General features: G+C 56.7%; 11 protein-coding genes across 11 annotated transcripts; 8 read left to right on the top strand and 3 right to left on the bottom strand.

The window, feature by feature from the left end:
- The first annotated feature begins 87 nt into the window (after positions 1–87).
- On the top strand, positions 88–2587 carry L226DRAFT_181999 (DUF537-domain-containing protein). Its single transcript, XM_067672711.1, has 5 exons — positions 88–414; positions 470–697; positions 756–1387; positions 1484–1567; positions 1636–2587. The coding sequence occupies exons 1-5, from the start codon at positions 246–248 to the stop codon at positions 2371–2373; spliced, it is 1851 nt and encodes a 616-aa protein (XP_067540384.1). The 5' UTR covers positions 88–245; the 3' UTR covers positions 2374–2587.
- Positions 2588–3424: 837 nt separating this feature from the next.
- Positions 3425–6515, top strand: L226DRAFT_530004 (sulfate permease). Its single transcript, XM_067679739.1, has 10 exons — positions 3425–3664; positions 3729–3783; positions 3836–3918; positions 3971–4033; positions 4117–4409; positions 4465–4616; positions 4676–4927; positions 4984–5776; positions 5833–5914; positions 5979–6515. The coding sequence occupies exons 1-10, from the start codon at positions 3548–3550 to the stop codon at positions 6378–6380; spliced, it is 2292 nt and encodes a 763-aa protein (XP_067540383.1). The 5' UTR covers positions 3425–3547; the 3' UTR covers positions 6381–6515.
- Positions 6516–6565: 50 nt separating this feature from the next.
- L226DRAFT_566379 (YebC-like protein) lies at positions 6566–7758 on the bottom strand (the record flags this gene model as incomplete). The annotated part of the gene is made up of 8 exons (XM_067683909.1): positions 6566–6778; positions 6829–7003; positions 7052–7117; positions 7168–7244; positions 7297–7403; positions 7460–7481; positions 7538–7609; positions 7666–7758. The coding sequence occupies 8 exons, from the start codon at positions 7756–7758 to the stop codon at positions 6566–6568; spliced, it is 825 nt and encodes a 274-aa protein (XP_067540382.1).
- A 294-nt stretch (positions 7759–8052) lies between these two features.
- Positions 8053–8845, top strand: L226DRAFT_181993 (uncharacterized protein). The gene is made up of 3 exons (XM_067672710.1): positions 8053–8123; positions 8191–8449; positions 8506–8845. The coding sequence occupies exons 1-3, from the start codon at positions 8085–8087 to the stop codon at positions 8730–8732; spliced, it is 525 nt and encodes a 174-aa protein (XP_067540381.1). The 5' UTR covers positions 8053–8084; the 3' UTR covers positions 8733–8845.
- A 928-nt stretch (positions 8846–9773) lies between these two features.
- On the top strand, positions 9774–11398 carry L226DRAFT_566378 (uncharacterized protein; the record flags this gene model as incomplete). Its single annotated transcript, XM_067683908.1, has 3 exons — positions 9774–9865; positions 9926–11185; positions 11290–11398. The coding sequence occupies 3 exons, from the start codon at positions 9774–9776 to the stop codon at positions 11396–11398; spliced, it is 1461 nt and encodes a 486-aa protein (XP_067540380.1).
- Positions 11399–11503: 105 nt separating this feature from the next.
- On the top strand, positions 11504–12758 carry L226DRAFT_478316 (mitochondrial 54S ribosomal protein uL15m). The gene is made up of 5 exons (XM_067676788.1): positions 11504–11661; positions 11713–11876; positions 11926–12085; positions 12135–12321; positions 12371–12758. Exons 1-5 carry the CDS (start codon positions 11575–11577, stop codon positions 12508–12510), a joined length of 738 nt encoding a protein of 245 aa, XP_067540379.1. The 5' UTR covers positions 11504–11574; the 3' UTR covers positions 12511–12758.
- A 151-nt stretch (positions 12759–12909) lies between these two features.
- L226DRAFT_542650 (D-lactate dehydrogenase cytochrome oxidoreductase) lies at positions 12910–15427 on the top strand (the record flags this gene model as incomplete). Its single annotated transcript, XM_067682140.1, has 15 exons — positions 12910–13500; positions 13568–13628; positions 13689–13720; positions 13757–13780; positions 13834–13854; positions 13908–13944; positions 14006–14055; positions 14110–14233; positions 14286–14405; positions 14460–14486; positions 14543–14807; positions 14862–14959; positions 15022–15126; positions 15182–15312; positions 15377–15427. The coding sequence occupies 15 exons, from the start codon at positions 12910–12912 to the stop codon at positions 15425–15427; spliced, it is 1737 nt and encodes a 578-aa protein (XP_067540378.1).
- Positions 15428–15546: 119 nt separating this feature from the next.
- Positions 15547–17756, bottom strand: L226DRAFT_566375 (cytochrome P450; the record flags this gene model as incomplete). The annotated part of the gene is made up of 11 exons (XM_067683907.1): positions 15547–15634; positions 15700–15975; positions 16026–16357; positions 16415–16428; positions 16487–16607; positions 16666–16781; positions 16833–16981; positions 17053–17241; positions 17306–17332; positions 17386–17494; positions 17555–17756. 11 exons carry the CDS (start codon positions 17754–17756, stop codon positions 15547–15549), a joined length of 1623 nt encoding a protein of 540 aa, XP_067540377.1.
- A 688-nt stretch (positions 17757–18444) lies between these two features.
- On the top strand, positions 18445–19765 carry L226DRAFT_566374 (uncharacterized protein; the record flags this gene model as incomplete). Its single annotated transcript, XM_067683906.1, has 4 exons — positions 18445–18830; positions 18910–19115; positions 19189–19247; positions 19526–19765. The coding sequence occupies 4 exons, from the start codon at positions 18445–18447 to the stop codon at positions 19763–19765; spliced, it is 891 nt and encodes a 296-aa protein (XP_067540376.1).
- L226DRAFT_530001 (DUF974-domain-containing protein) lies at positions 19548–22278 on the bottom strand. The gene is made up of 4 exons (XM_067679738.1): positions 22146–22278; positions 21588–22091; positions 21126–21530; positions 19548–21070 (listed from the first exon to the last, which is right to left on the bottom strand). Exons 1-4 carry the CDS (start codon positions 22191–22193, stop codon positions 19853–19855), a joined length of 2175 nt encoding a protein of 724 aa, XP_067540375.1. The 5' UTR covers positions 22194–22278; the 3' UTR covers positions 19548–19852.
- A 135-nt stretch (positions 22279–22413) lies between these two features.
- On the top strand, positions 22414–26186 carry L226DRAFT_550096 (exonuclease). The gene is made up of 15 exons (XM_067682726.1): positions 22414–22660; positions 22707–22765; positions 22820–23108; positions 23170–23256; positions 23307–23582; positions 23635–23698; positions 23757–23918; positions 23973–24051; positions 24109–24272; positions 24337–24851; positions 24910–24967; positions 25034–25203; positions 25270–25449; positions 25504–25672; positions 25731–26186. Exons 1-15 carry the CDS (start codon positions 22499–22501, stop codon positions 25994–25996), a joined length of 2700 nt encoding a protein of 899 aa, XP_067540374.1. The 5' UTR covers positions 22414–22498; the 3' UTR covers positions 25997–26186.
- The last annotated feature ends 209 nt before the right edge of the window (positions 26187–26395 follow it).

Genomic DNA, 26395 nt, shown 5'->3' with positions numbered 1-26395 from the left:
ATCTAATCTTATCCAGCCGGCTGGTTTCATCCCAATCTTATCAGAGTACTGCCGCAGTCAGTGACACTGCTTCCTGTACTCCGCATCCGCTCACCTTCATCATCTCGCCAATGTCTCGTAACATATGGGATGTCTTGCAATGCCTGCGAGACTGTACTTTAGCACGGGCAGTCTTCATGCCGGATCTACCAGACCCCGAATGGTAACCAGCTGGTCCTGAGAACCACCGGTAGCGCTGTCAGAACATGGCGCATCGCCCATGCGACAGCAATGCAGTACAGGCCCCCCTCTTGACCCCTCTTACGGACGTACCCTATACGCTATACGCCAACTTCTCCTTTACGAATACCCCAGAGGCGGACCCGACGGGTATGCAGGACTCCTTGGACGATGTGGCCATCTTTTGGGACTATGGTGCGTGTGTACCGACTGGACGGCTATGTGGGCCATCTGACATGCAGCTGTCTAGAGAATTGTTCACCGCCGTGCAGCGTTCCTGGATACGACGTGGTCAATAACATACGTGAAATCGCCCTCGCCTATGGCAGCGTCAAGCTATTCAAAGCCTACCTCGAGCTTTCAGAGCAATCATCGTCGAAATCTATTGGGCTTCGCTCGGAGTTGCAATCCTGTGGGGTCTCTCTCACAGACTGCCCTCATAATGGACGGAAGGACGTTGCGGACAAAATGATGATCGGTGCGTCATGTAAATCAAGCCCGTTCTCTTCGATGTTCTCAAGGTGCTCGTCCACTAGTGGATATGCTAACATATGCTATCGACAACCCTGCTCCCGCTACCATCGTCCTCATTTCCGGAGACCGCGACTTCGTGTACGCCGTATCCGTGCTGCGGCTGCGCAGGTATCGCGTCGTCCTGGTCGCCCCCAACACCGCCCACGCGAGCCTCAAATCCCAAGCTACAACAGTTCTGGACTGGGAGATCGACATCATGCGCAGAACGACCATACGTCCGAGAACGCTCGAGACCACTCATGCCGCATCGGATGAGAACCTGCAGCAGCGCTCTCCCAAACGGCCATCGTTGTCGTTCGGGGGGCCGCTGCCCCAGTCCGCGCCCAGGTCTGCCCGTCGGCCATCTTTCAAAGCCAATACTCCATTGACACCGGTTACCCCCTTGGACGTGAGTAACCGGGTTGGAATAGGTTCTTTCTTTCAAGGGCGTCATTCGAGAAATACCTCCACTATCGCCGCCGATGAGTCGTTACCTGCGAATGCAGCATGCCGTTGTGGAGCTGGCTATGAGACGACGAACGGCCTCTTTCCGATGGGGGATGACATGACTGTTGGTTGTACACCGATCCTGGATATCCTTGAAGTCATGCAGGAATACAAGGACAGACAAGGGGCGCAGTCGCTGATGAACCGGGTACGTGAAGAGCTAGAGGGCCAACGTTGTCCCTTAGTCTTGTACTTACACGGACGCACATTCGTTCTTGCGCATTGTTCGCGAACGTTCCTGCAGCCTTCCTCAGAGACGTCCATTATCCGAGGTCCATCGCCATCTGCTACCCTACTGTCAAGTGTCAAACCATCAAACCAGAATTCCGTAAGTTACGATGTGGCAGGTTATACTGCGTGTACTAATTCATCTCAATGACATATTCCGGAAAACAGTCGCAATTTTCTGCATCGATGGCTCCCACCCACAGTCCAATGAAGTCCGAGGTCATTGCAAAGAGTTATGAACAGAATCAGAACTCGGTCACCGCACACACTCACGCAGTGACGGAGCTGGCCGTACCTCAACCCGCCACATTTCCGTCCCCGGGGATTGATCCTGTCCTGCACCCTGCAACTGGGGGGCCGTTGTCCAAGCTTTCGGACGACTTGCCTCCCATCTTGTCCGCGTTGACGTCTCAAGGAGAGACGATTCAGGCGGTACCTGAGACGAAGTCTCATGGCACGACCCAGCTCCCTGTTTTGAACCGATTGAAGCAGGCTTCATCGGATCCATCAACTAGTTCCGAAGAGTCGCCTCCCGCCGAACATATCATCGTACCGTCCGTGTTCGACCCAGGTTCGAGTGTACCACTGGACGGAACGGCTGCCATCCCACCTCCTACTGAGAGTGCTCTAGGCTGGGTACCGGCCCATTTCCACCCCCTCATGCAGGTGCTAGAGGAGTTGCGATTGGGCGGATGCGAACAGCCCCTGCGGTCGTCAGTTGCGCTGCGGTTGGTGCACGTTGCCAAGGACATCTACCAAGGATCGGGCAAGGGCAGCTTCAAGGCGTATTCGGCCGCAGCCGTGGAAGCGGGGATCGTTACACTTGGCGGAGTGCACGGATACGCTTGGATATCCCTGAGCCCCGAGTGGCATGGCAAGGTCCCCGTCACGGCGCTCAGGTGCTGATATTATCGTGTGGCATGGGAGGTGTCGCCGCCGGCCGATGTCACCCCAGGGCGCTGCGGACGGAGCTTTGATCGTTCTGAGAACAGTGTACGATGTACTTGTGGTCCAGAATGGTCCAGGTGGTAAATCTTGTTGTATCTTATGTATGCAGTTATTCGGAATTGTTTCGACGCTTGACGTCAGCGCGGAGTCCATCCGTCCTTCTCGGCAGAGCGCCAAAAATGTCCGCTCGTCAACGCGCCAATGGCCCAGGAGGAATCCCGACATACCGACGAGATAAGTAAGCCTCCGATTCGAAACACGTCGTGCGCATCACTGACATACCTGATTAGCTTTCGGCCCTGACCACACGCTCGCCGCCGTAGCTCGAGACATTTATCTGTCGTCGCCTCCGAAGTGTCAAGCTCCGGCTCCGCTCATCACCCCCGTCCTTCAGGGTAAAAGTTTACCGCTGCATCTTGCAGACAGCACCCTCGACGACATGTGCGCGCGTGCGATTCGGAGCACAGAGGAGCACTAGAAGCTCGCAATTATCGGGAGGGTGCCTGACAGATGCGACGTGCCAGAAATGAGCGGTATGTATGTGGCACAGGTCGTGGGGAACGTCGTGTCACGAAGCATCTGGGCATTCCGGGACTGATACGTGTGCTCGGAGCGGTGAGAGTTGTGTCCAGTTGGCGTGTTGGTGAGTCTACTCGTTGGGCGTCTCCATGGTGGCACTGTTGGAACAACAGTGCTTGCCTTATATGGATGTCGAGAGCAATGGATGGCTAGCCATTCGCTGGTACGCCTCGGTGCGGTCTTGGCTCGACCATCAGTGACAATTCGGAGCTACGAGGTGCGTTACGGAGGCTATGAATCCCCTTTGTCAGATATCCGACCATCTCAGGCCTGTTCTCACACTCCCCTACAGGGTACTCCGACCATGCGCATTCGGCGCGATCTCACTCGTTTCCAACCAGCCGAATGCCATGCTGTCCTGTCCCGCTTCTCTCCATGTTTTCGCGCCGTTTGACATGTACAGATCCAGTGCGACGCATGGGCCACCCTGCGCTGATCTGGACTCCTCTCGTAAGCCATGCATTACGCGGATCCTTCATCTCCGGAGAGATAAAAGCGTCCTTTGCTCACCTGCTGCGAAGCTGTTATCCCCTGTCCCCTCCTCAGCGCAGTCATGCTCGCAGCAGTCAAGAAGACCTGCAAGCGCATTGTGGGAGCGCCCGACGAGGATGCCACCGTCATCACCCCTCAGGACTGGGCTAAGAGGATCACACACGATCCTGTCCAGCGGGTACGTCGCTGCCGTCGCTGTATTCGTGATCTGAGCGTTGCTGACCTTTGTCCTCCATGCATAGACCATCAGCTATGTGACCAGCCTGTTCCCCATCTTCGGCTGGATATCACGTTACAGTGCGTTGGGCCCATCATTGCCATCGCCGGCTTCTGTTGACCGCCCTTGCAGACCTCGGTTGGGCGAGCGGGGACCTTATCGCAGGATTGACCGTCGGCATCGTGCTAGTACCTCAGAGCATGTCGTACGCTCAGGTTTGCAAATTGCCCGCTATCGGCGCGCGGTACATGGCTGACAGGCATATAGATTGCCACCCTACCCCCTGAGTACGGTTTGTACTCATCATTCGTCGGCGTCTTGGTCTACTGCGTGCGTAACGTCACCTTTCCCCACACTTCTCTCACCTTCTCTTCTTTTCTGTGGGCTGACGCTTACTGTCCGGAATTTCCCAGTTCTTCGCTACCTCCAAGGATGTGTCCATCGGTCCCGTCGCTGTCATGTCTCTCACGGTCGCCCAAATCATCAAACACGTCAACGAGTCACATCCCGATATGTGGGCTGGTCCGCAGATTGCGACCACTGTTGCTTTCATATGCGGCTTCATCGTATTGGGCATTGGTTTGTTGCACCTTGGTTGGCTTGTCGAGTTCATCCCCGCGCCGGCTGTCAGTGGTTTCATGACGGGTTCTGCGCTCAACATCGTCTCGGGACAGTTGCCCGGCCTCATGGGTATCAGTGGCTTTGAGTGAGTCGCTGTGGGGACTCCGCGTTTCGAATACACGCTGACTGGTTTCTCACAGCACTCGGGCGGCAACTTACAAGGTCTTCATCAATACATTGAAGGGCCTTCCTCGGACGAAGTTGGATGCTGCTTTCGGTATCACCGGGCTGGTGTCGTTGTACGCTATCCGCTGGATATGCGACCGTCTCTCGAAGCGCTACCCGTCGCGAGGTTTGTCATTGTATGACTGAGATGACCGCCCGCTGACCGTGAGCTGTGATCTATTTCAGCGCGTTGGTTCTTCTTCATGTCCGTCTTCAGGAACGCGTTCGTGATTGTCGTTCTCACGATCGCATCTTGGCTGTATTGTCGGCACCGGGAACACAACGGGAAATTCCCCATCAAGATCTTGCAGGACGTCCCAAGGGGCTTCAAACACCTTGGTCGGCCCACTCTCGATCCAGAGCTAATCAAGACGCTCGCCCCCGAGCTTCCTGTGGCCACTATCATCCTGTTCCTCGAACACATTGCCATTTCCAAATGTAAGCATTAGTATTGGTCACTACGGCTTGGTGCTCACGTACACCTCTCGCGCTAGCCTTCGGAAGGGTGAACGGATACAAGATCGATCCAAACCAGGAGCTCATCGCTATTGGCGTTACAAACACTATTGGGACGCTCTTTGGGGCTTACCCCGCGACGGGTTCTTTCTCGCGCTCCGCCCTGCAATCCAAGTCGGGTGTGCGATCACCGGCCTCAGGGCTCTTCAGCGCCGTGGTGGTTATCGTTGCGCTCTACGGCCTCACCCCTGCATTCTTTTGGATCCCCAGCGCCGCCCTGTCAGCGGTGATCATTCATGCTGTCGCCGATCTAGTGGCATCACCCCGTCAGGTGTACTCCTTCTGGCGCGTCTCGCCTGTTGAGTTCGTCATCTGGGTCGCGTCCGTGCTCGTCACCGTCTTCGCGACGATCGAGGATGGCATCTACACTTCCGTTGCTGCGTCACTCGCACTGCTCCTCATTCGCGTCGCGCGTCCCCGCGGTCACTTCCTCGGCCGTGTGACCCTCCACAACACAACCGAGTCGAGCTCGCGCGACGTCTACATTCCCATCAAGCCTAATAAGTTCCTCATGAACCCGCACGTGAAGGTCTACCCTCCTTCCCCGGGCATCGTGGTCTACCGCTTCGAGGAGAGCTTCTTGTACCCGAACTCTTCTCTCGTCAACGACGCAATCGTCGACTACGTCAAAGACTACACGAAGCGTGGGACGGACATGACCGGAGTAAAGGCGGGTGATCGGCCTTGGAACGACCCAGGCAAAAACTCGGAGGTCGAAGACGACGCGGCCAAACCACTCCTGCATGCCGTTGTGCTCGACTTCTCCGCAGTGTAAGAAGCTGTCACTTCTCGCCTACCGCCACAGGCGTGCTGACAGAAGCTTGCAGATCCCACATCGACACCACTGGCGTGCAGGCGCTGATCGACACGCGTACCGAAGTTGAGCGATGGGCGGACCACCCTATTGAGGTACGTCCTTCTTGTCGGCGCAGCGACGCTTCGCGAACTGACAAACGACCCGTTTCGTTCGCAGTTCCACTTCGCGACGATCCTCTCGCCCTGGATCCGCCGCGCGCTCATTGCTGCTGGTTTCGGCACGGGCAAGGCGACAACCCATGTCCACGAGGAGATCGCACCCGTGACGAGGTATCACGACCAGTACATCGCGGACCCACAACATTGCGAACAAGCGGAGGTCCCTGGTAGGCTCGACGACACTGAAGCCGCTATGGGGACCGTACAGGTACAGGCTATCAGCGCCCGGTCCTCCACCGAGGTTACTGTCCAGTCGGTCGCCAACGAGCCCTCGGCACTTATGATGTTGCCCGAGACACCGTTCTTCCACCTGGACCTCACGAGCGCGGTGCGGGCAGCCGAGAGGGGACTCTCCCGGGTTCCGTCGAGCTTCACATCCGACAAGAAGGTAGTGGATTGAGTCGGACATTGTCGCTTGTATCGATGATTCAATAGAGGGATTGTAGTATAACGACCCATGTATGTATGCTTTCTAATGTGTGTAATCTATCCAACGACCTCAGATGAGCTCGGAACGCTATGACGAGTGCCATCCGTGCGGAATGCAGGAATTGAAGCTCGCTGAGGGGGAACCCAGGCTAGCATCTATGCGTCAGCAGTGGTCCACACCTTGAGGGTGTCGTCGGCGTCCTCAATGGCCTGCACGAGCTTGGCGAGGTTTTCTCCCGTCTCATCATCCAAATCCTCTAGAGGCTCAATAGGAGCGTATACAAGCTCACTCTCAAGGAGCTCGCGGCATACCCCTGGTGCGCTCAACGCTGATGTGAGCTTGTGCAAGGTTGCCTGAGGGCACTTGAACTGAATGCGCGGTTAGCACGGAGATTAATTCCAGATGGTCCAGAACGAACCTCAACAGTACGACTACCATCCTCCATATCTTCTGTGTCAAAGTCTTCTGCGTCAGCGTCCAAGGCAACTTCGACTAACTTTTCCAAGCGAGCGTCAATGTCATCTCCAGCGTCGAGAGCGACCTTCACACGTCCTTCTCGCTTGAAGAGGAACTTGACATCGGCCATGCGTCCACTAAAAGCATGTTCAGACCGTGTGTGCTAGGGGGATCAAGCAACATACCCGTTGTCTTTGAGTATTGTGCTCAGGAACTTCACAGTCCGGTTCGGGTTGTCAGACAGGCATTCTCTTCAAGGCTTCAGATCATGCTTCACGAATTTGCAGGACTGGTCACTCACACAATAAGACCGACAGAACCTGGGCCCATGACCTCGAATACCAGATGCGTGTCGCCTTTGTCTTTCCCCCCGGCAGCCTGAACGAGAGGTGTTCGCAAGGGTAGAATCTGACCGAATGCTGCCACGTACCTTCTTCAAGGCATTCTCAATGTTGTCCTTAGGGACTCCGGAGTCTTTAGCACGCTTGAGAGCGGCTGCAAGGGCATTGTTCTGCTCAGGATCTGGGCTTCCGCCGTCTGCATGGTCGGATACGTTAAGGTACAGTTCAGAGCTGGAAAACCTCGGTACGCACTTCGGACAGCCAGCACTATCTCCTGTAGCACGACGTTAGTGGTATTCATTTAAGCGAATGAGACAAAACCCCACACACCCTGTATGCCCTACTGTACAGTGCACCCTTCTGAATGTCATTCGCACCCTTCTTTTGTTTGATTTTCGACCACTAGGGCATCCGCAGTCATTCTTCTTATCCCAAGCGAGCCAATCAGGTTTTCTGACCTTGTTATGGCCGGAGAGATGACTGGGTGTTAGGTGGAAACTCCGAGTATGCGCGGAGAAAGGCCGGTAAAGCTGCCGCAGAACGGACGTCATGAAGTTCTTGTGGTCAAGCTCAAGAATCAATAATGTCTAGTTGTAGCCACTGAGTGAGCTGGAGGGGTTGCGAGGTGCTTGGAAGGAAGCCGGGCAGGTCTATGCGAGGGAATGAATAGGCTTCGAGCGGGCTAGTAGCGCGTACTGACTGGTGGGTTGTTAGACTAAGACTTGGTGTAGACCCAGCAGGCTGAGACTGAGCCCGGTCCGACGGTCCGGTTAATCCGACGCTTGAGCGCTTGGTGACCCAAAGTCGGTGGCGTCTTGGCCTACTTCCTCTTGACCTCTCTCACTGTTCACCATACGTATACTTATGCAGATCAGCCATGGCATCATCTCACGAAAACTCCAACATTCAGGACGCGGTATGCAGCTATATGCTTGGATACTCATAAAGCTTTATCATCTAAGGCCAGGCTCCCGCATGAACAGGAGCTGCACCTGGGGATGCCAGGAAGTCCATCAGGTTTCAACTACTCCATACCGTTCGACGTTGAGGTCTTGACTCGTGTTGGGACGCCGCCACCCTTGAACACGCACGGTGTGCGTGGATTATCAATGACACCGCCGTCCTTGGAGGAGAATAGTAACAAAGCTATAACGAACGCCCCTGTCTCGTGTGCTCACGTATACTCGTCGGACATCTCGTCTACTGACCCAGAAACTGAGGCCATGGCAGGATGTGATCCTGGTATGATTCGCTCATTATAAATCTAGCAAAAAACTGAAGCAGTACTGTTTCGGCAGTTGGACCCAGAGACGGCCCTGCCGAACCCTGTCAGTGCACCAGTGCACTCCGCACCCCTCACCGCCAATGTACAATAGACCTGGAACGGACCAATAATGCCAAAGCTCGGACGTGCGACACTTGTACACCACTTGACACAGAAGAACACTACCCCATGGCATGGTGCTCAGGCTTTCAGGGAGACAGCCGAAAGGTTCTCCGAAGTCATCTATGCCGCGCTCAATGAGCACCGCCCCAGTGGAGCACGCTGGCAGTGGGTCATTCAGTCATCTGGCATGGGAAAGAGTCGGCTGTTGGATGAAATATCAAAGTAGTTCGTTGCAGTGCAAGTTAACTTGCAAGAGAAGAACGATGGTGATTTCCACTTCTTTGCCATCGCGCGCTTTCGCTCATCATCGTACGCATAGTCATCTCATGCGATTACGAGCTGAGGGATTGGCTTTTGAAAGACTCGATCCCATGCCAGTTCATTCGGTTACGCTACTTCGCACTCTTCGCTTCCGTGATGGAACGAGCACATACCGTCCTCCTTAACCCTCGGCAACACATTCGAGAAGGCCTTCAAAGTCGAGATGCGTGAGTACCTTCGATGAATTGACGTCACAATTCTCTGATATGTGGCTCGCTTGTAGCAAGGCTCAGTTCGACCTCTGTTACGGTGCCGACGACTTGCCCGGCATGTTTCGAATCTTCATGACGGCCGAAGCACGGCCGGGCCTATCAGGTGCTTTGCGTCGAAGCTTCTTCCGAGAGGTTATTTGCAGAGCTCAAGAGGTGCGTCCGCAGTCTGCAGGTAACTTCAACCTGAGGGGCCTAAACTCTGTGGCTTAGCTGTACGAGGCGGACGTCAAGGCGCTATCCCGGGAGGAAGCCGAAAGCTCAGAAATACTGAGTGTCGCGCATTCTCCTCTAAGTCGTGCGTCAATCTTTCATTGTCCATGTTCACGCATGCGCCGACATAGCACATCACAAATCAGGATCGGTAGTTATACAGCACGGACGGGCATGGAACCCCATCTCCTCCTCAACATTGCCCCCTCTCCACATAACTTTTGACCACGCAGAGGAGTTCTGTCGATCAGAGCAAACTAGGCTGGGCAACGAGGACATATTGTTGTGTCGGGTCCTACAACTCCAAGCGGTTTTTTCAGGACTTCGCATTCTCGGGATTGTGTTCTCTTCCTCAACTATCCCGGCACACTATTCTTTCCCGCCCGGTGCTCTTCGCACGCGATGCAAACCTTTCTGTGAGCTCAAGTTCGACCTGATGGCTCCAGAAAATCCCGCAAGCTCGGTTGCAAGCCGAACCGTTTGGCAGGTCGCATCTTGGGAGCACAACTGCATGCTTGGTCGACCTCTGTACGTACTTGTCGCTCGCCACACTTAGTCCACCAGGCTGACGTTCTTCCACGATTGTAGATGGAACGCCTTGCATGAGTCAGGTCACGACTTCGACGCGATCCTCCGAGAAGCGAAGACATTACTGTTGGGAGTGGCTCCTGAAGATTTGGCGGTCCCGCCCGCTGGCGGTGCTTGTCTGGCCACGATCGAGCAATGCATCAGTCATCGCATCGCATTTGCAATCATACCTCCTTACACGCGCAACCTACGCGAATATGAAGCCACCTTCCTCGAGCGGCACGGCGGTGTATGTCTCGACATGAACTTGGACCCCAGAGTCCTGAAAGTCGGCGCACCTTCAGAACCTATCCTCTCCATAGCTGCGTCCAATCTCATCCACAAAGACGGCCTGGATCCTTCTTTGGCACTTCTTCGTACCCTCCGCTCTATGCTCAGCGCTCGGCCCCATTCAGCGACACTTGTTGCGGAGAATCTCATACTGGACTCCATGTTCTACGCAGATCGCACAAGATGGCCTTCTCAATGTTCCGACAACCGCTTCGTCCCTCCAGTCGTATCGGTCGTGAATCTCCTCAAGAGTTTCCTCGCTCATCCTGAAGATGCCCTCCGCTCCGGGCCGTCCGAACTAGGGTTGACAGGATCTCCACGTTCAACGTTCGCGGCTGAATTCTCGGAATCATACATATATCTTACGCACTTCGTCACGGTAACCGACCCGATGAGCATCCTCTCACACGACTACATGCTTCGCGCAATGTCTCGTGGCGCTGGAATCGTCGTCACCTACCCAGACTCTTTCGAGAATGTTGCATTCGAAGGCGCAACCATCTTCATCCCCTTCCTGTACAAGACGACAGAACTCTTGCCGTACTCTCTTTCAGCCATTGCCGTCAGAGTGACGGATTCCATCCCCGACTTCCCGACGACTTCGCAAACGTATCACGAAGAGATGCTCGGGCGGATGGAAGACCGTATGCTCTCGTTCGTAGGAGGAGTAGTCGGCGTGCCTGGCCCGGCATCCCCCATCATCCGGATCCTGATGTCGTTCTCAGACCCTCAGTCTGGACCAGGATACCATGTAGTCCACCCGTCTGGCGATACCCAGGTGGAAGGACCAATGCCTTTGCTGGATAGCTACGACATCTGGTGTCAAGGCTTGTCACCGTCGCTGTACCGTAGCGTGTCGGACGGGCAGGTGGAGCGGTACAGGCGTGTCTTGGAGTTCCAGTGCTGGGCGCGGAAGGACTGGGACATCACGAAGCAGAGAGATCCCTGCTCACCCTTCCGCCCTTGGATGGACCCGATCACGGCATCTCAGTGTGCTTATTATCTTCAGCACGTGTCATCCGGGCAAGTTATAGATCTATCGTAGTCCGAGTCTACGCTCCGCCAAGGAGCTAATATTAATCTTGTCACCTCAGCCGCGTCGACACGAACAAATTAGGATTGAATCAGGATGCGTTCTACAGATTATATTACTGGGGTGCTGTGGTGAAAGTCAACACCGGTACTAGTAACTTCCGACAGTAGGTTGAGGGAACGTCGGAACGGCTTACGGGCCCACCGCGACACGGGCGTCTGAAGGCGAGGCGTTTCGGTCCAAAACAGGCAGGGGCTTCTTCACTCGTCCGACCACCTCTGGCCTCGTCCACCTCAGCGGTCACTCTGGCACTTCTACGCGTTCCGGAGGCTCCGACTGTACCAGGATGTCTGGCGTAGCTGCTCGCTTCAAGGCGACCCCAGGTCGCGTCAACCTCTTCAACCTTTCGCCTGCTCCTGGCTCGACGTCAACGGTATGACTGGTCTCTGCCAACCCCCTGCGCTGTCTAAAGTATCCCCCTTAGCAAAAACGTTTGGGTCGCGGTCGGAGCTCAGGTCTCGGAAAGACATCCGGAAGAGGTCACAAGGGTCAGAAGGCTCGTGCAGGGAACGGCAAGCCAAAGGCTGGTTTCGAGGGAGGTCAGACACCGATCGTCAAACTCTTCCCGAAGAGGGGTTTCGTCAACCAGTGCGTCCTATGCATATTGCATGGCTTCTCTACCTTACTGTTGATACAGAAATACGAAGACATATGCGCCGGTAAACTTGGACCGCCTACAGTATTGGATTGAGCAGGGCCGTATCACGTCCTCCCCGGAGAAGCCCATCACTGCGCGAGAGTTGCTTCTGAGTGGGTGCATCCACCAGGTGCATGACGGCATCAAGCTGCTCGGAGACGTGAGTTCTGCTTGATCTATTCTCGACCCCTTCCTGAACATCCCGATAGGGCGCAGAACACCTGAAGACCGCTATCCACATCACACCCTCGCGTGCTTCGCAGAGTGCCATTCGTGCGGTTGAGAAGAAGGGTGGCACGGTCTTCTGCAAGTACTATAACGAACTGGCCCTCCGCGACTGCGTGAAGGGGAGGACAGACCGCACAGAAGCCGCGCCGACGCGGAAGACGGATATCCGTACGTCTCTTCGTCTCTTTGCCTTACGCACTTATTGACTGTCGACCAGTCTGGTACACGTCATGGCGGAATCGCGGGTACCTATCACCCACCGCGTTGTCCAAGATGCCTGTTGTAGATGAGCGTTGGCAGACGCTCTCGAAGCAACTGCTGTCGTTCAAGACGCAGCAGTACGAGAAGGCCAAGTAGTTGCTGTCGTATATTACCTCATTATTAATCATGCCCTTGCTGGCATTTCCCCTCATTGACCAGTCGTCGTCACTACTTAGTGGGCGAAGGTCGTCCGCACGACATAGTGCTCACTTTGTGTCTTTTGGGCCATGGACTCCGAGGCAGAGGGAGTGCTTCGAAGAATCTACTTCGCCACTTCTATACGAGGATTCATTTTCGTATCCTCATCGATGCAACGAACAATATGAGACATTTGGAGAAGGAGGAAGAATAGTTGTTCCGTAATAATTTGGGTGCACGGCCATCATGTGGACGTCATAAGCCGAGGGGCATGACTGGCAACTGCAGTACATAGCGTTGAACTATCTTCGTGCCCAACCTACTTTCTTATCCGTACACCCTCTCTCGGCTTCGATGATGTACGCGGGCTCTGTGGTCAACGGTACGGCTGCTGCGACGCGTCAGGTTTCTCGGCGAGCGTCTTCGCGTCTGTGGCTGCAAGCTGTTCCTCGTCGCCGCGCGACCACTTCCGCTCACACCCACCTGTCTCCTGGCGAACGGCTCTCGGAACGCGCTCAGCGTGCTGCTTTGGGTGCTGGGCTGTTGGTTGCTACTTCTGCCGTCTACTACCACCTGTCTCGCCCCATACACCTGGATGGAGAAGCTGCCTTTGATGGCCCGAGACCCAAAGGTTCGAAGGTCACCACGCACGAGGACGTGCCCCTGTCGCCTGCGCATTCCAAGTATGCGACCAAGGTGGAGGTTAAGAAAGCCATAGAAGAGCTCAAGAAGGCACTTCCCCACGAGGGCGCGGTCGTCGTGGACCCCCACGTCTTGGAAATGTACGGGTCCTCTGACAAGTCTTATCATCCCGCGTCCCCCCACTCGGTCGTAGTGCGTCCGGCGAGCACAGAGGAGGTGGTCGCCATTGTGAACATCGCGCGGAAATACAGGGTCCCCATCGTGCCGTATAGCGGGGCGACGAGTCTGGAAGGCCACTTCTCTGGGGTACGTTCTGGTGCAATACCAGTAGTACACGCGCGAATGCTCGGACGTGTCGCTGAGAGTGTCGCAGTACCCTTCAGGAAGTATCTGCCTGGACATGAGCGCAATGAACAAGATTCTGGAGATACACGGTGCGCAAGTCTGACCGCTACTCTGCAAGAAGTCTCGAAGTGCTCACTATTGCACTGTAGAGGATGATAGCGACCTCATATGCCAGGCTGGTGTCCGTTGAGAAGACATCAACTCCACGCTTCAAGAGAAGGGCATCCCACTTTTCTTCCCGGTGAGTAACGGAACTATGGTTGAACGTTCAACAGCTCAAGTTATCTTTCGTAGCTGGACCCAGGACCTGGTGCAGTGAGTCGTTAACCTATCCCGCGCGCTTAGGAAGATATCTGAAGTGTTCGCAGACTATTGGAGGTATGATTGGAACCGGGTGCTCTGGGAGTACGTTTGCGCGGTTGGTATCTATCACGACCTCGTTGCTGACATGCTGGCACGTCTACAGCGAACGCAGTGAGATATGGCACCGCACGAGGAGAATGGTTCCTCAACGTTGTACGTGACGACTCGTGAGCAGATGGGCACAGGCACTGAGTCGATCTCAATCAGACAGTAGTCCTCCCGAACGGCAAGGTCATCAAAACTCGTCGGCGAGCACGCAAGTCGTCCGCGGGCATAGATATGACCAAACTCTTCATCGGCGCGGAAGGTACACTTGGCATCATCACCGAAGGTAAGAGGACACCCAAAAAGGACATGGTTCAAGTCCTGACAACGTAACACAGCGACTTTGCGGCTCGCACCAGTGATCCCGACCAAGGTCGCTATGGCTCAGTTCCCGGACGTCGAGCATGCAGTGAGCGCGGTACAGGAGATTTTGAACACGCCTGCAGGGCCGCATATCCGTATGTGTCACACTCATTTTGCCCTGAAAGGCCACTAAGCTCCATGACATTCAGAATGCGTCGAGTTGCTGGATGACCGGAGTGAGTCTTCATAGGTCCGGCATCCGTTGCCACTACATACTGACGGATGGTGCTAGTGATGGCGGCCATCGACGAGGCTGGGCTTGTCTCGGAGACGTTGCCCATCCGCGACACCCTGTTCTTCAAGATCCAGGGCGACCCGGCTGCGATCGAGTCGACCGCGCGGACGGTCCAGCAGATCGTGTCCAACCACGGATCCTCGAACTTCAAGTTCGCGAAGACGGATGACGAGGCGGAGGAGCTGTGGGAAAGCCGCAAGTATGCGCTCATGAGTACGATTGAAAGCCAAGAGGACGCTCGGTGCTGGACGACGGACGTCTGGTGAGCGTGTGTCACCTCTTGCGTGCGTCGATCGAGTCGCTGACAAAGTCGCAGCGTACCTGTGTCGCGCTTGCCACAGCTGGTCTACGAGACTAAGAAGGACCTGGCTCAGTCGAAGCTGGCGTCCACGATCGTGGGGCATGTGGGCGATGGTGAGCATCATTTGCTTACCTTTCATGTTATGTTTTGAGATCGTTGACTCCTCATTGAACAGGAAACTTCCACGCGTTTATCCTATTCAAGAAGGATAGCGAGCTTCAGGCGGTCAGCGACGCCGTACACAGGCTCGTGCATCGTGCCATTGACCTTGACGGAACATGTAAACTCCCGTTCACGCGCGTGTGCATGGCGATCCCTGACTGATTGCTCTACAGGCACCGGGGAGCACGGAGTTGGAGTCGGGAAGAAGGAGTATCTTATAGCGGAGCTGGGAGAGGACACCGTCGAGCTCATGTGGACAATCAAGAACGCGATAGACCCGCTGGATATCATGAATCCTGGAAAGGTTCGTGGATTCGTAAATTCGTGGATTATGGTAGTATGTCCATCCGCTGATCTCGACGTTACAGCTATATCCAGATCTACCGCATGATGGCGAGCCATCCAAGGGCCGGCACTAGCTGGCGCCGTACTGCTCGTTTAACAGCTCTCCTTGACACCATTCTGTAGTGCGCTGGATACTTGACGCGGTGTTGCTGTATACATGGCACTCGCCACCGTTGGTTGAGGGCACAAGTGACTAGGCATCCTGTTGTGCTAGCTCCATGAGCAGCACTTCGTGCTCCTTCGACCGCGGCTTGATGACGCACGGGAACGGCTTGGGATGACTGAGAACGAACATTATCCACGGTCAGCAACAGAGCTCCTTCGAGCCAGGCGCACAGGCACGCACCATAAGAATGCGCGGTGGTACTCCCCGTCGGGGGTTATCTGCTTTCCGTCTTCCCCGACCGCCTTCCGGATCTCGAACATGCTGAGCACGCTCGCGATGGTGATCCAGATCGAGTCGACGGCCATGAAGCGACCGGGGCAGATGCGCCGTCCGAAGCCGAACGCTGCTACAGACGGGTCACGCACGCTGGGGTCGAGGGTGCCGTCGGGTCGGAGGAATCGGTCTGGGTTGTATTTGGAGGGCTCCGGGTACGCTTTCGCGTCGTGGAGGATGGCCCTGGTCGTAGAGGGTTAAAGCATATCGTGAGGTGAAGTGCTTCGACTCACCATGTGTTCGCGACGACAAGTGTGCCCTTGGGGAGGAAGTATCCGTTGTACACGTCGTCCTCGGTCAGCATGTGCGGGACATCTGGTGCGCCTTCGATCAGCACGTATTGTCGCACAGATAGTGGGAAGAGGAGCTGATCACCTAGGGGGACAACCGGGTTCCAGCGCAGTGTCTCCTTCACAATAGCGTCGATGTACGGGAGCGAAGGCTCGTCAGAGAATTCTGGAAGCCGGTGCGAGCCCACGACATGGTCCAATTCTTTCCGCGCCTTCTCTTGGATTTCCGGATTCAGCACCATGGCAAGGAAGAATGAACCCAGGGCAGAGACGGTCTGCACGAATAAAATTTCGTCAATCATTCAAACGTGACTGTGAGCGTCCCTGCTTACCGTGTCCGCGCCACCTATAAGGGCGTAACCGTCAGTACTGATCACAAATTCAGTTCGTGAAGCAAGACCTACCCACGTACAACGAACCCAGCGTAGCTCGCATGATGTAGTCCGTATATGCTGGGTCTTTGGGAGTCCTCCCAAACGCCTCGATCAAGGACTTGGCTGCACAGTCTCCAACCTCATCCGTTACCTGTCAAAGCTTCAACTATTAGGAACAGCGAACGGGGTACGGCTCCTTGGAGACTGACCAAGCGCCTCTGGACGTCTTCGTACGGTGCGTTCAGTAGCCTGTCGACGGATGCGCGCCAGGTCCTGGCCTGCTTCTGGAAGCCCGCGCCGGGGAACCAGACCGGGAGATGTTTGACTGGGGAAGCGCGTCAGGTGTGGGCCGTAGGCAGCGCAGATCAGCACTCACGTATGGGGACGACGTCCACGAGATAGGAGCCGGCGTTGGTCGTCTCCGAGATGGAGTCCGCTGCTGCTTCTGCGGTGACAATCCAGTGGTCGTGAAGCGACTTGACGTCAATGTCGTAGCCGATGGAGAGGATGGTCGCCCCCGCCAAGCTGGATACGTTGGCAGTCAGTCCCGCAGTTGCACCGGCAACCGGCAAGGTTCGCGGGAGTGGTTTACGTACTGGCGGAGGTTGTCCATCATCTTCTCCGGGTGGTGATACATGTTGAATAGGAAGCGGCGGGTGGCCTTATGCTCGTTTGGTCGGAAGCGCTTGACGGAGGAGGGGGAGAATTCGTGGTGGGCCATACGCCTGGAGTCTCTCCACGGGTCGCCGTAGGGCATGAAGGCCGTCCCCCAGCCGAAGCCGACCCTGCGAAGGAAGAAAGACATGAGGAGGAGGGCAGGCCATGCGAGCTCGCTTGGGCTTAGCTGACAGTTCGCAGAGCATCACCATCCGCGGCCTGCGATGCGATGCATAAGTACAGGGTGCGATCAGGAGGAGACGTCTCCGGACCTGTCGGAGTAGATAGCGGATCGCTTGTCCAGCAGCTCGTTCGCCACTTCCAGTGTGTTCGCGACGACGACGTTCATGCCCAGCGCTGACACGCGAATAATGGCCGAGTCTGAAAATTAGCAGGTGAGCTCCCTTTCGTGCACGCTTCGCCGCCTCCGCATCGACGCACCGTGCTGTCTGCCCCACTCGAGGTACGTCTCCCAAGGGAACGCCTGGGGGCTGGGTATATCGAAGAGGTTGCCCACGAGGGGGAGTCCCCGCGGGCCCGGCGGGTGCGGCAGTTGCCTAGCTCTGCGGCTCCGAGCCCACAGCCAGAGGCTGGAGAGGACGCACAGAGAAGAGATAAGCAGGTCCGCGGAAGAGAAGGCCATCCTGGGGGAACGCTGGCTCGCGGCACACACACACAATTCAACGGCTCTTTATACGTAGCCCGTTGGCGATGCGTTCATAAGCGGAAGAAGTTGTCTCGTGTGTCGGACTTGCGCGAGGGCTAAGCCCCGTTGGGTTTCATCTGGGTTTCATGCGACACTGGCCCATGAGAACGAGGTCGACGTCGAGGGGCACACGACGTGCAGGGTGGGTCCCAGTTGCACGCCGCTACGGAAAGCTGGTCTCGCGTTGCCTCTCTCGACAGGGCGCCTTGCAGGGGGTCCGTAATGGCGGCTGTGTGGAGTTTGAAAATTTGGCGCAAGAAGGGGTTAGTGTGAGCCAGTTCAGTAGCGGACTGCCAGCTCTGTCGAAACATAAGGCTGGTGGCTGGGAAGCTGTCATGCGGGCGCAAGTACATTGCCGACTTCCCTACAGCACGCACCGGCGTTATGTTACCGACTCGCGTCGTCCATTCTCCGGACATGAGCGCACGCTGAACACGCTGGACCGACAAAGATGGCAGAACGCAAAGTTCAGGCAACCACTCTTCCCTCCCACCACAGGCGCCCGTCCTCGCTGCAGCCGGTCCGGGCGCCCCGTGGCCTCAGAACACGACGCTCGCATTCAAATTCTGCCCCGCACAGGCCCCCTAGTCCTTCCCATGAGTCAGCTTTCACGCAGCCCTCTCATATGCCCAAAGCACGCAAACACAAGCGCAAGGCACCGGTGACTGCTGTCGCCGCAGCATCTGACCACGCCGCCCAGCAGGCTTCGAGCTCCTCCAGCCGCCCGCAAGCAACTAGAACCACCATCCGCCGCTTCCACGTTCTCATAAAGCGTCAGGCCCAGCTCCAGCAGATTGTCCACGGCAGCAATGCGGAGTCTCAGTCAACCAAGACCGAACTCGCCCGTGTCGAGCAGGAGATCGAAGACCTCGGCGGCCTCGCCGCATATCAGCGCATGTCCACAATCGGACAGGGCAAAGACAGAGGCGGCGGCAGCGAGAAGGTCCTCATCTCATGGATGCGTGATATGGGCCTGCACGAGCCTCCCACCCGGACAGCAGGACGCCTGCGGTCAGTACCGAATATTACAGCCGATGGCCCGAAAGCGGCTGAAACCATGACGTGCTAACGTTGAGCCTTCTGGCTTTAGGTTGCTTGAAGTCGGCGCCCTCAAGGCCGACAACTATGCGTCTTGTCAGACGTGGATCGACGTATCGCCGATCGACCTCCACGCTCAGCACCCAGACATCCGCGAGCAGGACTTCTTGCTCATGGATCCCGACGAACACCGGGAGAAGTGGGACGTCATCAGCCTAAGCCTCGTGCTAAACTTCCCGCCGAACCCCAAAGACCGCGGTGAGCACCACTTTCGCCGAGGGCGAGAAAACGTCCGCCGTGTGACAGCGTCTGACAATGCTCTCCGTCCTAGGACAAATGCTCTGCTTGGCGCACACGATGTTGCGACCTGATGGGCTGCTGTTCGTCGCGGTGGGTCTTTTTGTCTCGGTATGGTTCGCTTTGCCCGCGGGTCTCCGGGATCGTGCGGTTTGCAAACCTATTCCGTCCCAAGGGACTTCTAGAACCAACGTTGGTTAGCGCGGAGGCACCCCGTGTACCTTCCTTGGCGTAAGCCGTTTGTGGACAGACGGGTTCTTTCTCGGGTAGGAGATAGGTTTGCAATACCGAGCGGCTCTGGTGATCCGTACCACTGTGGCAACTCTAACCCTACTCTAACTCTGCGTGACTGACCGTTTATGGCTGTGCAGCTGCCGCTACCGTGCATATTGAACTCCCGATACATGACTCCGGACCACTTTGACGGTCTCATGCGATCCATCGGGTTCGAACAAGTACATACACGGTGGAAGGAGGGCGGCAAGATGGCCTACTGGCTCTATCGTCGGAGACCACAGCCTGCATCCACGACGTACCAGGACCATCTTCTCTACAAGAAGAAGACCGTCTTCCGACAGGGCGATAGGAACAACTTCGTCATCCTACTATAGCTCTCAGCATACCAGTCGGACATAAACCCCAGCACCACAGCATCAGTCTATGGTATACATCACACAGTCCGCAGGCGCATTCCGACGCTACGACGACTTAACCCAGAGCTCCGCCACGACATCCCACTCCTTCAATATCCTCGGCTCTATGGGCAGACCCAAAGCCCCATCCCCGTCATCCCCATCATCCGCGAGCCGGTCCTCGACCAGCAGCACGCGCAGCCCGCCGACGTTCAGGAACCCGCTCTTCAGCGGCAGGTACGAGAGCTCGAACTCCTGCGCCGCCGTGACCTTCAGCCGGTCCGGCACAAGCGGCATATCCTCGTTCTCGCTCTCCACCGAGCTGTCCGTGCTGCTCGACACCCCGCGCGCATGACCTGGCTCGTGCAGCGGGGGGTTCGGCACCGGGAAGCGGAGCGGGGGGAGGAAGAGCGCAGACGTGCCGAGGAAGACGATCCCGTCCGACGGGCCTGGCTTCGAGGTCGGCTCCGCGCCGGGCTGAGTGCGCAGTTCGGGCGGGGGAAGGTCGTACACGCGTCCAGCGGCGTGCATGTTCGGGCCTGGAGTCTCCCCACCGTCGGACTCGGCGCCGTCGGCGTGCATCTGACGCGGGGACGCGACGAGCAGCCGCTGCGCGAGGGTGTCGTGGAAGTCTCCCCGGAGCGGCGTCGCGTAGGGCGAGGGCGTGGAGAACCCAGACGAGGGCAGGCGCGGGGACCATGTGCCCTGCGGGGGACCGGTTGAGGTGGCCACCGCGGACGCGACGGCCGCGGCGACGCCCAACTGTTTGGGCGGCTGGGCGTGCTGGACGACGAGGGAGATAATGCGCTGCCTGCGGGGCTCGTTTGGGCGGGCGGTCGGGACGGGGGCTTGTGCGGTAATTTTGAACGAGATGTCGAAGGGCTTGTCGATTGTCAGCGAGTCGCGGGGTATGGATGTGACTACGAGGTCGATGTCTACGTCTTCGGGCAACCGCTGAACGGTTGGGGCGAACGTCGTCGCTGGGGCGCTGGGACCTGGCGACTGTGTCTGGCTGCGCGCTGGGGAGCCGACGCTGGCAGGGCGGCCACGGAACGGTGAGCCAGGGCGGTAGGGCGCAGGACCTGGCGGGTTGATGGGAGGGCTCTGCGCACGCTGATGGAGTGACGGGGACTGAGAGCGGGAGGGGCTGCCACTGACAGTGTTGCTGCGTTGCAGGTGTAGAGGGATGGCGGATGGAGGTTGCTTCACGGCGGAAAGTGAGCCCGCTGGAGGGGTCTGTGGGTGCGTGGGTGCTTGTATGAGGGGTATTCGACGTGACAATGTCTGTAACACGTCGATTAAGTGACCATAGTATCGTCTGAAAGGGAGTTGCGCGTACCGAGGTGAGCAGCCGTCCAGGTTCACCATACGACGATCGCCAGGAGATGTCTAGCCTGCCGAGAGCGAGGATGGTTCCTGGAGCATGCGTTGCTGGAAAAGTGGGTACGACCTTTGGGGACAAGATGTAGATGTACTGCCGGATGTCTTGAGGCTGCATGAGCGCCGTTGACCCAGAGAAGAGGTACTCCTTGGACCCGGCTGCGGTGTTGTCCAGGATATTCACGTCCTGCACTTGCCATCCGTCGACGCACTCGAACTGCATGCGCTCGAGCCACATCGCGTCCTGTGTGAGGTTCTGTATGTGCACCTCGAGGAACACTTTATCGCGTTCTTCACTTGACAGTAGTGCCGTGGGTGAGCGCGGGGTGTGGACCTTTGTCTTGACGGAGAGTGGGTTCGTAACCTGATTCGGGCATGGCAAGCTTCAGATTCTGTGCCGACGCGCTGGGTGGGTACTCACGGCAAACTTGTAGAACTTACGGAATGATTGTACCCCGGGCACCTGCGGATCGGTGGACTGGCCTGGGGGTGGGCGCATACCTGGGGGCATACGATACGTGACGGTGCATCCGAGAACATGCTGTCCTAGCTCCTTGATCTCGTGGCTGACGACGCGCTCCAGAGACTGGCCTACGCCGAGCCTGTATTCGGGGCCCCCGAACTCGACGAGGACTGATTTGGAGGAGGCGGTTTGCATCTCGACCCGAACGGTCACCCCTTCGACGTCGACGTGCGCGTCGTTGTTGACGGACAGACAGCTGGAGAAGGTCTCCCCGAGCTGGATCGCGCCAAATGAGGAGGGGAGGGTGAGGAGCTCGGTGATGTGGGTGAGGTCGCGCAGGGTCTTGGGATGCCCGGGTAGCGGGGTCTTGCCTTGGAGGGAGGTGATGGAGGCCGTGGAGTGGGCGGACAGAGACGGTGAGCTTGAGTAGAAGGGCTCCCATGCGCTGCCCAGCGAGGGGCGCTATGGATGTGGGTGTGAAGTATCGTTCGCGCATGGCTTGGACTGGGCACATACCGAGACCCGCATCACCTTGAGCGACAGCAGCTGCCCACTTCCGTCCATCGCGCCTCAGGATACCGTGCAGAAAAAAGGCCGGCTGGAAAGAGCCACAGCAAGTAGATAACACGAGAGAAATACTCAAGCAAGTATTCGTTCTGGACTCGCGAGGCCGCGGCGTCGCCCCGGACCGTGGCGCGTAGCGGTTGTTTGCGCGTGTTAGGATCCAAAGCCTCCGCCTGCCTGTTATGGGTTTGACGTCACCAGGACATCCGACGTGCCGCGACGAGACGCGTCTCAACTTCAGGTTCTTCGCGTGCAGCAGCCTCAGCTCCTCGTCTATCCCCCGATTTCCTCTCTGCGGACATGCGATGGCCTCGACGAACGTGATGCTCAAAACACTCACTGCTTCATCGTCGAAGGCACTGTTGGGACCGCGTTCGATCGCTGTCCTCGCGCGACAACGGAGGCATTATACCGGTGATGCGGTAGCAGCTAGTTCATCGGAAGTGAAGGAGGAGGCCAGTCCTCAGGTACGCGTTTGAACTTTGTGTTGGGCTCTTCCGTGACGCTGCGTAGACTCAGGAAAGCTGGCTCTGGGTCGACTCGGTCTTCCCCGTCAGTTTGGGCAGATTGGAGTAAGTCATGGACACCCCCGAGCTGTGCGTCGCTCACATCCCTTTCGTAACCAGTGTGCGCTCTTATATTGGCTATGCACGAGAAGATACCTTGCTGGAAAGGCTACGAACCCTTCTCTCGACAGTCAACACGCATGGCTTCAAGCTCGTCTCCCTCGAGCCCCACATGAAGGACGGCGGCGTTTTCGTCAAGTTCAGATATAGTGCTTCGGATACGGAAAGTGCTCTGGACAGTATCGTGGAAGATATACGGAAGCAAGTTCATTCGCGTGGAGGTGTGCCATCTTGGTGTGGACTTCCGTCGGGTGAAGTATGGCTGGTGAAGGGCTCGCCTTGGCGCGAGGTGCGTTCATTTGCATTCTCGGACTGACTTTAAGACTCATTCATGGCCCTTCTGATTGCAGGACTTGAACCGCTATGCCTCGGTTGTGCTACGAGTGGCCTTTGACGGTCCAGATATCCCTGAAGAGTCGTTATACCGTCTGCTCAGGGTACGCCGTTGGCAGATCGTCCTTCTTCCAGGTTTTGATTGTTGTTCCAGCCATTCGGTAGAATACACGAGATCACCCCTCCCTCTCCAGTACCTGCAGGTAATTTGCGGTTCGCAATGGTGAACTTCCTTCGGCTCCGCTCCGCTACTTCCGCGAGGAACACCATCCACGCTCTCAAAGTCCCTACGTCATCTTCCGCTTTCACCACGCTACGGACGTCATATGCCCGACCGATAGCTGCTCATGCTGTAAGGGACTACATTGCCAGCCATCCCAGGATCTTCTTACCAGTGCTGTTCTTCCTAGTCGGCACTGTTACGTATGCGGTGCGTGCTCGTGGATTTCACCCAAGCATGACCGAATCTCATTCATCTGTAGATCTTCGACCCAATCCGAGTATTCATGGTGGAGGGGAAGATGAACGATTGGTTCGACTACAAGGGTACGTCGCATAACCGGTCCACATCCGAGTCCCCCATGCTGACGAGCCGGCCTCGCAGAGTTCACTGTCTACAAGTGGATTCGTGCGAACACCATCGACAGGTTTACTTTCACCGCGAGCTCAGACTCTGAGGCAGAGACGTCTCTGGCAAAGAGAGGCGTCTGGAAGGAGAGGCTGGAAGCTGAAGCGGCTATAAAGAAGTACCTGACTGACATGCCCAGTAAGGATCAGCGTATGTGAAGACTGTGAATCCGCTGACGCCAGCTCATGCTAGATACCATTGCGTTTGTGCATGGTCCACAGGGAAGCGGCAAGACTCGCATGCTCTCTACTCTGCTCAAGGAGAGCGGGAGGTGTGTATTGGGAAGCCTGACCCGGAATGAGTGCATACTGACGTCTCCCCATCTCAGGAAGGCGATGGTTATCGATGTAGGGGAACTGTCGAAGGCTACTTCCGAGTCGGCACTCGTATCTGGCCTCGCGAGCCAGACCGGGTACTGGCCCGTCTTCTCATTCCTCAACTCCATCAACAACATGATCGACCTCGCTAGCGTCGGTATCATCGGCCAGAAAGGTATGCCCTTGTTGGGCACTCGTGCTTATCGTGTTTAAGTGCTGATGCACTGTGCGATGTGCAGCCGGGCTGAGCTCGTCACTTCCCGACCAGCTGAAGCAGATCCTGGAAGTTGTTGGTCGCGGCCTCGCGCGCGGGAATGCCTCACACAAAGCGCGCCGCGAACGAGAGGCGAAACAAGCTGAGCAGGAGGTCATCAAGAGCAAAGAGGCCGAGGCGCTGCGCGAGCGAATACAGGAGGGCCTGTGGCATGACGGCCGCATCGACGCCGTGTGCGGTAACGGTGTCATGAGCGAGCTCGGTGTTGGCGTCGAGCGGTTCACCGAGGCCGACGCGGACCTTCCCCCGCGTGCCGAGGACCCGAATGAGGATGAGAAGGGGATGGGTGAGCGTATCGCGGAGGACGAGCGGAAAGCGGACGAGGCGAAACAGAAACAGCAGCGGCCGGAGGACTTGCAGATCGTGGAGTCTATGCCGGTTGTGATAATCAAGAACTTTGAGAGCAAGGGTGGTGGGCAAAGGAAGGAGGAGCTGCTGAACGTCCTGGCGCAGTGGGCGGCGAACTTGGCGGAGAACCAGGTGAGGGCTTTCAGTGATGCAAGGGTGTTGACGGAGGCTCACTGCAAGTACACTCTAGACTGCACACGTCATCGTGGTTAGCGACAACCGCGAGAATATCAAGCGGTTGGCAAAGGGTGAGCTTGATGACGCAGTTTTGACATATATGCTTGACAAAGTGCTGAATCGGTCTTGCTGTTCAGCTCTTCCTTCGAAGCCCCTGGCTCAGATCTCCCTTTCGGATGCTGACAACGCCAGCGCGCTTTCGTTCGTCGAGCAGAAGCTGCGCGACGGCGGCATGGACGTCAAGTTCTCGCAGGGGCAGCTCTCGTACATAGAGCGGCTGGGCGGTCGCGCGAGCGATCTGGAGAGCGTATGTATTCCTATCATGCGCGGCTGAGGCGTCTGGGGTTACTGACCTGGGTTTGCATTCTGACAGCTCGTCCACAAAGTGCGCAGTGGGATGACCGTGGAGGAGGCCGTGGACGACATCGTGACGCGTGGGGTTAGCGAGTTGCGCAAGAACGCGTTCGGGGATGATATCGAGGATGCCAAGAGCCTGCCCTGGACAAGAGAGCAGGCGTGGATCCTGATGAAGCAGCTGTCGAAGCAGCCTGAGGTGCGTTTTGAGGGACCCAGCTTGTCGGTTTGCTAATTATGCATCCTGTCGAAGATCTCGTACCACGAAGTCCTCGTAGACTTCCCCTTCAAGGGAGACGAGACCCCGCTGCGTCATATGGAGCATGCTGAGCTCATCACCATCGGCACTGTCAACGGCCGCCCGTCGACGATCAAGCCCGGGAAGCCGGTGTACAAGTTCGTGTTCGAGCGACTCGTGGGCGGTGAGTATTCTATTGTGCTCGGTCGGTAATTCGGGATCCTTGACAATCCCTCCCTCAGACTCTGTCTTTAAAGCCACGCAAGATATCGCATTCAACGAGAAGGTCATCGCGGCGTCCGAGACGATTGTCAAGGCGTGCGAGCAGGAGCTGCTCGTGCTCAAGGACGTCGACGCGGGCACGGCCAACTGGTGGGGCTCGAAACGTGCCGTGGAGATGCGCGCGAACTACCTGCTGAAGAAGATGCGCGCGGCGGAGCAGAAGGTCGAGAACTTGGAGAGGGAGAACGCGCAGCTCAAGAAGACGCTTGCGAATGCCCGTCGGTGATGCTCCTTGGGTTGTGTGAATCTTTGGCAGGCTCAGCTTCAAGTTGGAGGTTCTGGGGCTGACGGACCCCTGTTGCACACACGATATCCGCCATAGACCACTCATTGCGTATTTTGCTTTGCTTCGTGTATTTTACATGCGTTGTACTAGCTACCACTCGAGGTAATGACTACGCTGCGTTCAGCAGGACAAGAGGAGGGGTAACATGTTGGTGCAAATGATATGAACCATATCGATGTAGAGGTGAACGGGAGCTCCATTTTATCCGCTCCTCTGGGGCAGAAGATGGTGTGAGAGATGATAATTGGGACCCCTTTACTACATATGAACACTACCTACTCCTACGCACAACAGCGTGCAAATATAATACGCAATGCATAGGCCTTCAGCCCTGAGCGA

The sequence above is a fragment of the Lentinus tigrinus genome, assembly GCF_003813185.1.
Source record: "Lentinus tigrinus ALCF2SS1-7 unplaced genomic scaffold L226scaffold_3, whole genome shotgun sequence".
Classification (NCBI taxonomy): domain Eukaryota; kingdom Fungi; phylum Basidiomycota; class Agaricomycetes; order Polyporales; family Polyporaceae; genus Lentinus; species Lentinus tigrinus.
This window is presented reverse-complemented; position numbering and strand designations above follow the sequence as displayed.

What these genes read in the sequence shown, in the direction of transcription:
- L226DRAFT_181999 (XM_067672711.1), top strand. Translation starts at nt 246, where the DNA reads ATGGCGCATCGCCCATGCGACAGCAATGCAGTACAGGCCCCCCTCTTG. An exon ending in TGCGGACAAAATGATGATCG is followed by an intron (nt 698 to 755) that starts GTGCGTCATGTA and finishes CTCGTCCACTAG; the next exon opens with TGGATATGCTAACATATGCT. An exon ending in CGCAGTCGCTGATGAACCGG is followed by an intron (nt 1,388 to 1,483) that starts GTACGTGAAGAG and finishes ACGTTCCTGCAG; the next exon opens with CCTTCCTCAGAGACGTCCAT.
- L226DRAFT_530004 (XM_067679739.1), top strand. Translation starts at nt 3,548, where the DNA reads ATGCTCGCAGCAGTCAAGAAGACCTGCAAGCGCATTGTGGGAGCGCCC. An exon ending in AGAGCATGTCGTACGCTCAG is followed by an intron (nt 3,919 to 3,970) that starts GTTTGCAAATTG and finishes ACAGGCATATAG; the next exon opens with ATTGCCACCCTACCCCCTGA. An exon ending in ACACATTGCCATTTCCAAAT is followed by an intron (nt 4,928 to 4,983) that starts GTAAGCATTAGT and finishes CTCTCGCGCTAG; the next exon opens with CCTTCGGAAGGGTGAACGGA.
- L226DRAFT_181993 (XM_067672710.1), top strand. Translation starts at nt 8,085, where the DNA reads ATGGCATCATCTCACGAAAACTCCAACATTCAGGACGCG. An exon ending in ACTCCAACATTCAGGACGCG is followed by an intron (nt 8,124 to 8,190) that starts GTATGCAGCTAT and finishes CCGCATGAACAG; the next exon opens with GAGCTGCACCTGGGGATGCC. An exon ending in CATGGCAGGATGTGATCCTG is followed by an intron (nt 8,450 to 8,505) that starts GTATGATTCGCT and finishes CTGTTTCGGCAG; the next exon opens with TTGGACCCAGAGACGGCCCT.
- L226DRAFT_478316 (XM_067676788.1), top strand. Translation starts at nt 11,575, where the DNA reads ATGTCTGGCGTAGCTGCTCGCTTCAAGGCGACCCCAGGTCGCGTCAAC. An exon ending in AAGAGGGGTTTCGTCAACCA is followed by an intron (nt 11,877 to 11,925) that starts GTGCGTCCTATG and finishes CTGTTGATACAG; the next exon opens with AAATACGAAGACATATGCGC. An exon ending in GCATCAAGCTGCTCGGAGAC is followed by an intron (nt 12,086 to 12,134) that starts GTGAGTTCTGCT and finishes ACATCCCGATAG; the next exon opens with GGCGCAGAACACCTGAAGAC.
- L226DRAFT_530001 (XM_067679738.1), bottom strand. Translation starts at nt 22,193, where the DNA reads ATGGACGGAAGTGGGCAGCTGCTGTCGCTCAAGGTGATGCGGGTCTCG. An exon ending in GTAAGTTCTACAAGTTTGCC is followed by an intron (nt 21,531 to 21,587) that starts GTGAGTACCCAC and finishes TGCCCGAATCAG; the next exon opens with GTTACGAACCCACTCTCCGT. An exon ending in CTGGACGGCTGCTCACCTCG is followed by an intron (nt 21,071 to 21,125) that starts GTACGCGCAACT and finishes GACGTGTTACAG; the next exon opens with ACATTGTCACGTCGAATACC.
- L226DRAFT_550096 (XM_067682726.1), top strand. Translation starts at nt 22,499, where the DNA reads ATGGCCTCGACGAACGTGATGCTCAAAACACTCACTGCTTCATCGTCG. An exon ending in CGTTATACCGTCTGCTCAGG is followed by an intron (nt 23,257 to 23,306) that starts GTACGCCGTTGG and finishes TTGTTGTTCCAG; the next exon opens with CCATTCGGTAGAATACACGA. An exon ending in CGGTATCATCGGCCAGAAAG is followed by an intron (nt 24,273 to 24,336) that starts GTATGCCCTTGT and finishes TGCGATGTGCAG; the next exon opens with CCGGGCTGAGCTCGTCACTT.